Below are 13,563 nucleotides of genomic sequence, written 5' to 3'. Positions count from 1 at the left end.
TAATGCATGCATTACTAAATGACAATAAAAGAGGACTGCATGTCTTCATAATCTAAAAAAAAGTTGCCTTCCTGGGTCTCACGGTTGATTTCATCCACCCAGTCCGTGTGTTGGGTAATGCAAGGGGTAGAAACCTACACAAAAGCCACAACTACTGCCTCATTCATTTTTGTCTGCCATGACACACACAAACATCCCCTTAGGCCCCCCTACGATGGCCTGTCTGCGTTTTGCAACGGAGAGAAAAGATTTTTATCTTAGATAGGAGGGGTAAACCTGAATGTATTTCAGTACATCTCCTTAAAGCAGCCCCCGAGGGATGGATTCCACTGCCGTGGCCCTGCCATCACGACGTGACCAAGAGCGTCTATCGACACACCTCTTAATGAGCCAGAGCCACCAGCTGTTCCTCCACCCATGGAACACAGGATCGGAGCCAGGCGGCTCGTCCGAGCTAGGACAAGCTCACAATCCCAGTTTTAGTGAATTCTGAGGGGGGAGGTGGGGGGGGGGGGGGGAACATACATAACTCACAACCACCAACAGAGTTGGGGTTCATTTTAAGAGGCTGGTCTGACATAATGATGTGAAATTTTTTACCGCTCTTTATGTTCGGCATTTGTTTGACAGTGAAGGAGTTGTTGCTGTTTTTCTTAAACTTAAAACGCCTCTGCTGTTTTATTTATGAAAACCTACACACGGGGCTGACATGGGTACGTAAAAATATACATATCTCTTTTTTATTTGCACAGTTTGCCTTCTTGTGCACATTGACTGTTTGTCAGTCTTTGTTTATATATAGTTTTTTCATAAATTCGATGATATCACAGCCAGTCTCCCCTCATCGCTGGATCCTCTACAGTTTGCTTATCGTCCAAATCGCTCTACGGAGGAGGCAATATCCACCACACTGCACACAGTTCTCTCTCACTTGGACAACAAAGACACTTATGCCAGAATCCTGTACACTGATTTCAGTTCAGCATTCAATACCATCATCCTGCAGAGACTAGTGGAGAAACTGTCGCTGCTTGGCCTTAGCACTGCCATGTGTCGCTGGATTCTGGATTTCTTGACAGAGAGACCACAGTCAGTCCGTGTTGGCAGGAACATCTCCGACTCCATCACACTGAGCACTGGATCCCCACAAGGCTGTGTGCTTAGCCCATTGCTGTTTACACTGCTAACACATGACTGTGCAGCCAGATTCAAGGAGAACCTGATCATTAAATTTGCAGATGATACCACAGTGGTGGGGCTCATCAGCAAAAATGATGAAACAATGTACAGGGAGGAGGTCAAACACCTAGAGAGCTGGTGCAGGGATAACAACTTGATGCTTAATGTCACCAAAACCAAGGAGATGATCGTCGATTTCAGACAGTCTCAGCCTGAGCATACACCCCTCAGCACCAGCAGCTCCACAGTGGAGAGAGTGGAAAACATCAAGTTCCTTGGGGTGCAGATCTCGGACAATCTCACCTGGTCCAGGAACACCACTGGGATTGTGAAACGGGCCCAACAGAGATTGCACTTACTGAGGAAGCTTAAACAAGCATCACTCCCCACTAACATCTTAACTACATTCTACAGAGGCGTGGTTGAGAGTGTGCTGACCTTTTGCATCACAACCTGGTACTCCAGCTGCAGTGTTGTCAACAAAAAAGCCTTGCAGAGGGTGATTAGGGGAGCAGAGAAGGTTATTGGGGTCTCCCTACCTTCTGTCCAAGACCTCTTTCAGAGTCAATGCCTCCAGAAGACACGGTACATCATTAAAGACCCCTCACACCCTCTCCAAGAGCTGTTTGTTCTTCTGCCATCAGGCAAACATTACAGGAGCATCAAAACGAAAACCACAAGGCTACTAAACAGCTTCCTCCCACAGGCAGTCAGACTGCTAAATAGCTGCTCTACCTGACTCTGCTTTTGGACACTTTTAACTCGCACTGGACACTTATAACTTTATTTTAACTGACATGTGGCTGTTGTGTTTTACTATTTATTTATATGTTTATTATTTAGTGTTGCGTTTGTTATGTTATGATTGCACTACCCCTGAGAAACGCTGTCTCATTCTGCCCTGCAGAGCTGATGTACGGTTAAAATGACAATAAATTTTTTTTGAATCTTTGAATCTTGAATATTTCAATATTCAAGATTCAAGATTGTTTAAAGTCATTTCCAGTACACAAGTGTAAAGGCGATCAAAATAGTTGTTACTCCAGATCCGATGCAGCATGAAACAAAAACACAGTAAGATTTAAAAAATCACAGTAAATATAAGTGCATACGATACCTTGTATACACAGATTGATTGTTCATAAAGAGATGCTAGGCACTCTGACGGGAAATGAAAAACATAGTGGTCATTAAGGGGGTGGAGGAGTGAGTTAGTGGGTTAAATTTAGTTTCCTGTAAATGCCCACAAGAAAATGAATCTCAGGGTTGTATATGGTGACATATACAAACATTGGTAATAAATCCACTTCGACTTTGACTAAATGGCGCTTGAATGGCATACTAAGCCTAAATGAGATGAAGTCAGTTGTTGTAGGTCCAGTGTCAAATCAGGGAAGCGCAGTAGATGTCTTTCCATGAAGGACATCCATGAGTTACCAGAGGTTTTACAACTGGCTAATAATTGGATGGGCAACATACAATGTATGAATATGGATATTTGCTTCTTATTGGAACATCGAACATTGAACGGTTCAGCAGAGAAACAAGCCCTTTGGCCCACAATATTGTGCCCATCCAAATAAATTAGTAATCAATTGGCCAACTGAACTAATCCCTTTTGCCTACACAATGTCTATATCCCTCCATTTTCCCCATACTTATGTGCCTATCCAAACATCTCTTAAAAATCCCCAGTGTAGCTGCCTCCACCACCACCCCAGGCAACACCTTCCAGACACCCACCCTTGCCCCTCATGTCTCCTTGCCCCTCTCACCTTAAACACATGCCCTCTGGTATTAGACATTTTGACCCTGGGAAAAGGATACTGTCTGTCTACTCTATCTATGCCTCTCATAGTTTTATAAACCTCAATCAGATCTCCCCCACCCCCCAGCCTCCGCTGTTCCAGAGAAAACAACCCAAGTTTGTCTAACCTCTCATTATAGCACATGCCTTCTCATCCAGACAGCATCCTGGTAAACCTCCTGCACGCTCTCCAAAGCCTCGCCACCCTTCCTTATTATGGATTTAATTATTAGAATTTGTTTTCCACAGCTAAACTGGTTTGATTTAGCAGATCTAAGATGTAGCCGCAGGGCAGTTTCTTCGAGCTCATCTGTGAAACAGCTTTGATTTCTTCTCTCTAACGTCTCTTTTTCCCTTTACAAGGTGGATGGGGTGCTGCACTCAAACTGCGATTCTTTACGCCGGTGGTTCCTGCTCCCAGAAATCACCAATCAGCCATTTCTCGATATCCCAATGATGCTGCCTCAAAGACGTGCACCTTCCGCAGTTGTGGATGGGCCGATTTCCTGCCGGTGTCGCCAACTGAGGCGTCGCGGAAGAATGGAACATCACGAACATCAGTTAGGCTGTTGGAGGCCTTTGTACTAGGGTGATCGCTCTCTCTTTCTCTTGATGGTGGGGGAGAGTTTTTTGCTGATTCTCAAATCGGAGGAAGTCAGAATAAAAGCGATGTGGCAGGCTGTAACATTGTAGCAGCGACTGTTTTGTTGGTCTCCACCTGTGTTCCCTCTCAGCTGCGTGTGTGTGTGCGCACACATTTTTCAACCAGCACACAAAGGAAATTAATGTGCACACATAAGTTTAGTTACCTAAAATAATGTAGTAATTATTAATTATACTTGTTGAGAATAATCTTTTAGCAAAATGTTTCTGTCAACCAGTTAGTCAGTTTTTCAAGTACCACAATGCACATCACCTCACCTTTCCTGTTCTGGTTTGTACAGCTGCATCACGGTGGCAGCCATCTTTGGTGGACAGTGTTCATATCGTAAAGTTTACAAAGATCTGTTTCAAATCCTGTAGATAGCTTACTAAGTTTTTATTGAAAAAGATCAGTCAAATGACCCTGTGGCTAAATACTGTCACAAGAAATTGATAAGCTTCACATACAAAGTAGCTTTACAGGTTTTAAGTGATGTTTTTGATGAGCTGGCTGCACTGTGCAAGATTCTGCAAAAGAGTGGCCTGACACCGATTGATTCACTTCATTTTGCACGAGGCAAAATTAACAAGATAAGAGAGCAGTATCTGGGAGACAATGTTTCATGGAATGACAAAGTTAAAGTTTTGCTAAGCCGACAATGTGAAGAAAATGTCACAGTAGATACAAGTTTGCTGTTGACTTTTATAACTAGTCTTTGTGTTCATTTAGAAGAAAGGTTTCCTGAAGATGAGGTACAAGAATGGTCAGCTTTTGATTTCTCCGCAATTGTAAATTGTGACTTCACATTTGGCGATGAACAAGTCAATGCCTTAAGTCTAAAATATCATGATTTTCTAGCTGAAAATACTGTAATAGCTGGACAGTTTAATAATTTCAAATTTTCTGTGCAAGAAAAAATTAAATCCAAACTGATTTCAAATTTTGCTCAAATGGTGGCATTTGTACATCAAAATGAACAGTTTTGCAACCTTGCACAGTTGATGGACATTGGGGGTACAGTTCTTGCATCTAGTGCGGACTGCAAATGAGGTTTTAGCCTAATGAATCAACTCAAAAACAAGCTGAGCAACCATTTAGGTGAATGTCATTTAGATATGTTAATGAGAATCAAAAGTTATCAATTGGATAGAAGTTCCATTAGTCTAGACAGAGTTTACAAAGAATGGGTAAATGCCAAAGATAGGAGAGAGAAAAAATAACGGAGTGACTTAAATATGTATGTTATTTTGTTGTTATTCTTTGCAGTTTTATATCAAATATTTTCTAAACCTACATAAACTGTGCTGTGTGCATTCAGCGCACGCATACTTTCATTACCGGAAAAAAATTTGCACAACATAAGATTTTTGCGCACACTGACTATTAAAAATTAGAGGGAACATTGGTCTCCACTTTTGCTGTGTTGGCACCTCTCTGTCCCAAAGGAGTGAGAGAGGGAGAAGGAGGGAGAGAGAGGGAGAGAAAGGGGAGAGAGAGAGGGAGAGAGAGAGAAGAGAGAGGGGGGAGAGAGAGGGAGAGAGATGGAGAGAGAAGGGGGAGAGAGAGGGAGAGAGAGGGGGGGGAGAGAGAGGGGGAAGAGAGGGCAGAAAGCCAGAGAGAGGAGGGAGAGGGAGAGAGAGGGGGGAGAGAGAGGGAGAGAGAGGGAGAGGGAGAGGGAGAGAGAGGGAGAGGGAGGGGAGAGGGAGGGGAGAGAGAGGGGAGAGAGAGAGGGAGAGAGAGGGGGAGAGAGAGGGAGAGAGAGAGGGAGAGAGAGAGGGAGGGGAGAGAGAGGGGAAGAGAGAGGTAGAGAGAGGGAAGAAAGCAAGAGAGAGGAGGGTGAGGGAGAGAGAAGAGGGGGAGGGAGAGAGGGAGAGGAAGGGGAGGGAGAGAGAAGGAGGAAGGGGAGGGAGAGAGAGAGAGAGGGAGGGGAGAGAGAAGGAGAGAGAGGGGGAGAGAGAGGGAGAGGGAGGGGAGAGAGAGGGAGAGGGAGGGAAGAAAGCCAGAGAGAGGAGGGAGAGGGAGAGAGAAGAGGGGGAGGGAGAGAGGAAGAGGGAGGGAGAGAGAGAGAGAGGGAGACAGGTATGTCGAATTATTGGGTGAACAATACTTCTGTTGGTCTGCATATCAGATCATGGTCTCTCTTTGGGGGCTTTGTCATTGCTTGTTGGTTGGCATGGGGGCTGATGCTTCCTGCCGAAATAGGTGTGGGAGGGGATGGGGGAAAGACTGATGCTTTGCTGTTGTTTGTGCATGGGGGTGGGAGAGGCAGCTTTGGGGTTCTAATGTTGTTCTATCATTCATCCTTTGGGGTTCCCTTCTGTTTGTAACGTGCTGTAAGGTTTCACTGCTAATGTAATGGCCTCTCTGCAATGTTTCACTGCTAAGGTAATGGTTTCTCTGTAGCAGCAATGTTTGGGTTATGACTAGAGATAGTGGGTGCTTTGGAATGTATCATAGCTAATGAGAGGCATGTTGCTCTTTCTTGTGGGTCTGAGAGCAGGGATTTTGTGGTCTTTTGTCAGTGAGAGATGAAGAGAGAAGACATAGGTGGAGGGAGTTGGCAGACTTCCAGATGGAGTGGACTAGGAGCAAGGTCTGAAGGTCAGCGACGCTCGGAGGTGGTCGATGGGGAACGAATGAACAGAATCATGAGCTCCAATGTGCGCATCAGACTGTTCCATTAAAATGGGCCATTTTTCCTTTTATTTTCTTTACTAACCCTATAGTCAGGTTAATATTTATAAAGTTCACTCATTAAATTGCATATGGTGTACTGTCTGATATTTTGGGGTTCAGATTTGTAACCAGGCAGCATCCACACAAACAAGATTTCTCAATTTGGCGGGGCCAGAAGATGTGTTACCCCAGACGTACTGGCCAAACCTGAGGTTCACATGTTTTTGTGGACGCCTGCAAAGAGTAAGGATTTCAGGTTGCATATTGTATACATTCTCTGACATTAAATTGAACTATTGAACCTTTGAGCTATTGATTCAAACTTGCTTCCAGATCAATATCTCAAGTGTGATATCAAATTCCTAACATTTGAGCATCGTTGTCCCTCATTGCCAAGGAGAGATTAGCTTCTATACAAAGAATGTGGCGTTGCAACCCCTGAACTGCTGCTTACCTCGTTGTTGGTGCCAACGTCTAGCATCACGGGTAAACACTGCTGGGGATTCACTCCGACACATGCCGTGTATAATGCCAGCTTACCCACTGGTATGCCCATTCCGTAACTCCCAAGGTCACCTAGACCCAGAATACGTTCTCCATCGGTGACAACAACAGCCTGAATTACAAGGGTTCCAAAAATCAGTTAAATAACACCAAAAAAATACTCATCAAAGTAGGAAATACACTCTATTACTTTACTCACATGCTAAGTTTCCAATCCTGATGATTAATGGTTGTAAGGGTATTTTTATAGGCATCCGTTAGTCTCGTGAGACCATGGATTTGCACCTTGGAAGATTTCCAGGGCGCAGGCCTGGGCAAGGTTGTATGGAAGACCAGCAGTTGCCCATGCTGCAAGTCTACCCTCTCCACCACCACCAATGTTGTCCAAGGGAAGGGTATTAGGACCCATACAGCTTGGCATCGGTGTCGTCGCAGAGCAATGTGTGGTTAAGTGCCTTGCTCAAGGACACAACATGCTGCCTTAGCCAAGGCTCGAACTAGCGACCTTCAGCTCACTAGACGAATACCTTAACCACTTGGCCACGTGCCAAGGAAGGGTATTAGCAATGCAGTTTAGTGACTTTGAGGGATAATGGGAGATACTGTGTCTGGTAACCTAAGAGGTAACACCTTTACATAGAGGATAGTGAGCAGCTGGAATGAGCTGCCAGAGGAAGGGTTCGGACAGGTACAATTGCAACATCTGGATGGGTACATGGAGGTGAGGGTCCTGGAGGGTTATGGGCCAAACGTGGGCGACTGAGACCAGCAGGAAATCTGCAGAGCTCAGCTTCAGGGATTTGGACCAAAGAGCCTGTTTCCATCTTGGGTAACTCAGTGACTCTACAACCTGTCCAGAGCATGGGTGGCAATGCCTCCATGCACCGCCACCTGGTGTGGAGGGGCCATGACACAGGATCGGGAAAAAGCTGCAAACTCAGCCAGCTCCATCATGGGCACCAGCCTCCCCAGCATCGAGGACACCTTCAAAAGGGGATGCCACAACAAGGCGGCATCCATCATTAAGGACCCCCATTACCCAGGACATGCCGTCTTCTCATTGATGGCATCAAGGACGAGGTACAAGAGCCTGAAATCTCCCACTCCATGTTTCAGGAACAGCTTCTTCCCCTCTACTATCAGGTTCCTGAACGGTTAACGAACCCATGAACACTGTCTCACTATTTTTGCCCTCTTTTAATACTACTTACTTAATTTTTATCTATATTTCTTATCGTAATTTATAGGTTCCTTTTAAATTATTATGTATCGCAATGTTCTGCTGCCACAAAGCAACAAATTTCACGACATGTGCAGTGATATTAAACCTGATTCTGATTCTAATTATGTCTTGGAAGGATTGGGATGTGAGGTAATAAAAACAAGCACAAAAATTCTGCAAGGGTATTTGCTATAATTTTGACAAGGAACCATGAAACATCCTTTGAAAACAGACTAAAAGCAGAATTCTCCAGTGGCCAACCATTTTAATTCCTATCCCTATTCCACCATAACATGTCAGTCCATTGCCTCCTCTTCAACCATAATGAGACCACTCTCAGGGTGAGGGAGCAATACCTAATAATCCCTCCATAGTTAGCCTCCAACACGTTGGCATGAATATTGAGAAGATGCTTAGGAGATTGAACGTTCTGAAGGTAGGTAAGACACCTGGACCAGATGGACTACACTCCAGGGTTCTGAAAGAGGTAGCTGAAGAGATTGTGGAAGTATTAGAAATGACCTTTTGCAACTCACCAGATTCTGGAACGGTTCCAATCGACTGAAAGGGAGATAGGCAGAAGAATGAAAATTATAGGCCAGTTAGCCTGACTTCAATGGTTGGGAAGATGTTGGTCCATTATTAAGGATGAGGTTGTGGGGCACATGATAAAATAGGCCAAAGACAGTATGGTTTCCTGAGAGGAAATCATGCCTCATAAATCTGTTGGAATTCTTTGAGGAAATTAATAGGCAGGATAGACAAAGCAAGCATGCAAGTCAGTGAAAGCAAGCATGCAAGTACAGCAGGCAGTGAAGAAAGCTAATGGCATGCTGGCCTTCATAACAAGGGGAATTGAGTATAAGAGCAAAGAGGTCCTTCTGCAGCTGTACAGGGCCCTGGTGAGACCACACCTGGAGTACTGTGTGCAGTTTTGGTCTCCAAATTTGTGGAAGGACATTCTTGCTATTGAGGGAGTGCAGCGTAGGTTCACAAGGTTAATTCCTGGGATGGCGGGACTGTCATATGTCAAAAGATTGGAGCCACTGGGCTTGTATACTCTGGAATTTAGAAGGCTGAGAGGGGATCTTATTGACACATATGAGATTATTAAGGGATTGGACACGCTGGAGACAGGAAGCATGTTCCCGCTGACGGGTGAGTCCAGAACCAGAGGCCAGAGTTTAAGAATAAGGGGTAGGCCATTTAGAACAGAGTTAAGGAAAAACTTTTTCACTCAGAGAGTGGTGGATATATGGAATGCTCTGCCCCAGAAGGCTGTGGAGGCCAAGTCTCTGGATGCTTTCAAGAAAGAGATGGATAGAGCTCTTAAAGATAGCGGAATCAAAGGTTATGGGGATAAGGCAGGAACTGGATACTGATTGTGGATGATCAGCCATGATCACAGTGAATGGCGGTGCTACCTCGAAGGGCCGAATGGCCTACTCCTGCACCTATTGTCTATTGTCTATTGAGTCAGTGGATGTTACTTGGACCTTCAGAGGCGTTTGACCAGGTGACGCACATGAGGCTGCCCATGGTATTACAAGAAAGATGCTAGCCTGGATAGAGGATTGGCTGACTGGCAGGAGGCAAAGAGTAGGAATAAGGGGGGCTTTTTCTGGTTGGTTGCCAGTGACTAATGGTGTTCCTCAGGGTTTGGTGCTGAGACCAATTAATTTCACATTATATGTCAACAATTTGGACGACAGAATTGATGACTTTGCAGACGATACAAAGATAGGTGGAGGGGTAGATAATGCTATGGAAGCAGGGAGTCTGTAGAAGAATTTGGACAGATTGGGAGAATGGACAAAGAAATGGCAGATCGAAAATAGTGTAGGGAAGTGTATGGAATAAAGGTCAGACTAATTTATAAACAAGGAGAAAATTCAGAACTCAGAGGTGCAAAGGGACTTGGGAGTGATTGTGCAGGATTCCCTAAAGGCTAACTAGCAGATCAAGTCAGTAGTAAGGAAGGCAAATACAATGTTAGTATTCATTTCAAGAGGTCTAGAACATGAGCAAGGATATGATGGCCATGGTCAGGTGCACTTGGAGTATTGTGAGCAGTTTTGGGCCCCTTATCTAAGAAATGCTGACATTGGAGAGGGTCCAGAGGAGAATGATTCTGGGAATAAAAGGGTTAACATATGAGGAGCATTTGATTTCTCTGGGCCTGTACTTGCTGGAGTTTAGAAGATGGGGGAGGGGGAGGGCAGTCTCATTGAAACCTATTGAATATTGAAGGGCCTTCAAAGCGGATGTGGAGAGGATGCTTCCTATAGCGGGAGAGTCTAAGACCAGAGGGCACAGCCTCAGAATAGAGGGATGTCCATTTAGAATAGAGTTGAGGGGGAATTTCTTCACCCAAAGGGTGGTGAATCTATGGAATTCATTGTCATGGATGGCTTGGAGGTCAAGTCATTGAATATATTTAAAGCAGAAGTTGCTAGGATCTTGGATAGTCAGGGTGTCATGGTTTACGAGGAGAAGGCAGGCGAATGGGGTTGAGAGGGAAAATGAATCAGCCGTGATGGAATGGCACAGGACACTCAATGGGCCAAATGGCCAAATTCTGCTCCTATGTCTTACGATCTTATTTACTTATTCTTCATTTGTTCTTTTCCCCTCGCTCTTCCCTCACCACTCTACCGTTCTTCCTCTTTCCCTTTCTCCGGTGATCCACTCTCTTCTCCTACCAGATTCTATCTCCTCCAGCCTTTTCAATCTATTACCTCCCAGCTTCTCACTTCACCTCCCACCCCCTCCCCTTCCCCAACCCCCTGGCTTCACCTATCACCTTCTAGCTTTTCCTCCTTCTCCACCTCTGGCATCTGGTATCTTTCTGGCACTTTTCCCCTTCCGTTCCAGTCCTGATGAAGGGTCTCAGCCCGAAACGCGGCTGTTGATTCATTTCCATTGATGCTACCCAACCTGCTGAGTTCCTCCTGTATTTTATGTGTATTGCTATTACATAACAGCCTGAGTTCTCCAGTGTGCAAATCCAAAGATCTCCTGGCCACTGAGCGAAAGGACAGCCAGAAACGCAATTAGAATTTTAACTTGTGAAACCTTTGCTGACCAGCAATGAAAATTGACTTTAGTGCGTTAACTAACCAGGGAGAAAATTCAGAAATCAGAGGTGCAAAGGGACTTGGGGCTCCTTGTGCAGGTTTCCCAAAAGGTTGACGTGCAGGTTGAGTTGGTAGCAAGTAATTGAACAAATTCAATGTTAGCTTTCCTTTCAAGAGGACTAGAATATAACAGCAAGGATGTGATGCTGAGGCTTTTTAAGGCATTGGTCAGACAGCACTTGGAGTTTTGTGAGCAGTTTTCAGCCCTTTATCTAAGAAAAGCTGTGCTGACATTGGAGAGGGTCCAGAGGAGAATGATTCTGGGAATGAAAAGGTGAACATATGAGGAGCATTTGATTTCTCTGGGCCTGTACTCACTGGAGTTTAGCAGATTGTGGGGGGTGAATCTCATTGAAATCAATTGAATACTTTAAGGCCTTCAAAGTGGTTGTGGAGAGAATGTTTCCTGTGTTGGGTGAGTCTAGGACCAGAGGGTGCAGCCTCAGAATAGAGGGGCGCCCATTTAGAACAGAGATGAGGAGGAATTTCTTTAGCCAGAGGGTGAAGAAACTGTGGAATTCATTGACATAGACAGCTATGTGACCATAGTAATTTGGTATATTTAAGGTGGAGGTTGATAGGCTCTTGATTAGTCAGGGTGTCAAAGGTTACGGGAAGAAGGCAGGAGAACAGGGTTGAGAGGGATAACAAATCAACCGTAATTGAATAGAAGAGCATACTTGATGGGCTGAATGGCCTAATTCTATTCCCATGTCTTATGGTCCTATCAGTATAGAGAAAGCAATACAAACATACCCGAATATCATTTTCAGGCCAGGACTTCAACACTGTAGCAATGTGGCCTCGGTCATGGATAGTAACAAAAAGACCCCTGGAAGAATGAAAAGCTTTGTTAAAGACTTGTCCTTAATACTGTGCCAGAATTTAACCAGCAAACCCCATTCTGTTATCCATTTTACTATCCCGATGCACTTGTGTATAGAATGATCAGATTCAGATTTATTTATCACATCCACATTGAAACACGCAGTGGAATAAAGTTATGCAATGACCAAAGAATAAACAAAACGCTGCCACTGCACTCTGCTGCACACTAACTAGCGTTTACTCGGACTGATTTTTCAGCCAATTTCATGAAATACAAATGAAAATGTGGGTAGAGTGACGGTTAGTGTGATGCTGTCACAGCTCCAGCAACCCAGGTTCAACTCCCGCCACGGCCTGTATGTTCTACTCGTGACCGCGGTGGTGTTCCTCCGGATGCTCCGGTTTCTTCCAAAGATGTACCAGCTAGTCTGTTAATTGGTCAGGCGGGTATGATTTGACAGCGTGGCCTCGTTGGGCCGGAAGCACCTGTTAGCGTGCTGTGATTCTGAATAACAAAAACATTTTTAAAAATCAAGAAATACTGGAAATCTGAAATAAATACAAGAGATGCGGGAAATTCTCGGTAAGTCATGTTCCATCCATGGATGCTTCCTTAGCATGAAAAAAACGATTGTGTTCTTATTTTTCAACAGAAGGCAGCATTTAGAACGTGGAACACTACAGCACAGTACAGGCCCTTCGACCCACAATGTTGCACTGACCTTTTAACCTACTCCAAGATCAATCGAACCCTTCCCTCCCACATAGCCTTCCATTTTCTACCAACCATCTGCCTATTTAAGAGTCTGTTAAATACCCCTAGTGTATTTGCCCCTACCGCCACCCCTGGAGGGTATTCCACATACCCAACACTATGTTAAAAACCTACCTCTGACTTTCTGTCATACTTTCCTCCAGTTAACTTAAAATAACGTCCCCTCGTATTAGCTATTTCCGCCTTAGCTATTGATTTGATCTGTCCCTCTTATTGTCTTGTCCACCTACATTACTGTATGGAGCTGAATCATGGACTACCTGCAGCAGACACCTGGAACAATACCCTCAAAGATCCTTGTGAAAGACTTTGAGGATCAGCTGGAAGGACAGACACACTAACACCAGCACACAGGAGGAGGCCAACATGAACAGCACCTCCACACGATAAAGCAACACCAGCTCCAACGGATAGGTCATGTCATCTGGATGTCTAACTCACGCCTCCCCAGATAGATCCTTAACTCCCAGCTGAAGGAAGGTCAGTCAGCCCCTGGTGGAGAAAGGAAACACTTCAAAGACACATCAAAAACAGCCTGAGGAAATACAACATGACATCTAAAAACTGGGAAGACATTGCACTCAATAGATACACCTGGAAGAAATTTGTTCAAGAGAGTGACCTCTTGCCATCCACGAGCCACAACCACACTTACTTGTGCCCACACTGCACTGGCGCATGAGGGTTCACATCACCCTCTACAGTCAATAGGCAACCCCTTTGGAGAAGACCTTACTCCACTCGAGTATGGCACTACCAATACTGCACTTCTATCAAATTTGTTAATTTCAA

General features: G+C 44.8%; 1 protein-coding gene across 1 annotated transcript in view; it reads right to left on the bottom strand.

Annotated features, from left to right (window-relative positions):
* Nucleotides 1-13,563, bottom strand: part of me1 (malic enzyme 1, NADP(+)-dependent, cytosolic) — a 495,261-nt gene that overhangs the window by 296,780 nt on the left and 184,918 nt on the right. The window contains exons 4-5 of the mRNA XM_072245832.1: nt 11,925-12,000; nt 6,760-6,921 (exon numbers count right to left, since the gene is read on the bottom strand). Of these exons, the coding sequence (XP_072101933.1) occupies nt 6,760-6,921; nt 11,925-12,000 (238 nt within the window). The remainder of the gene's footprint in view (nt 1-6,759; nt 6,922-11,924; nt 12,001-13,563) is intronic.

The sequence above is a fragment of the Mobula birostris genome, chromosome 2 (genome assembly GCF_030028105.1).
Source record: "Mobula birostris isolate sMobBir1 chromosome 2, sMobBir1.hap1, whole genome shotgun sequence".
NCBI lineage: Eukaryota > Metazoa > Chordata > Chondrichthyes > Myliobatiformes > Myliobatidae > Mobula > Mobula birostris.
The sequence above is the reverse complement of the archived record's forward strand: the minus strand, read 5'-3'. Positions and strand labels throughout refer to the sequence as shown.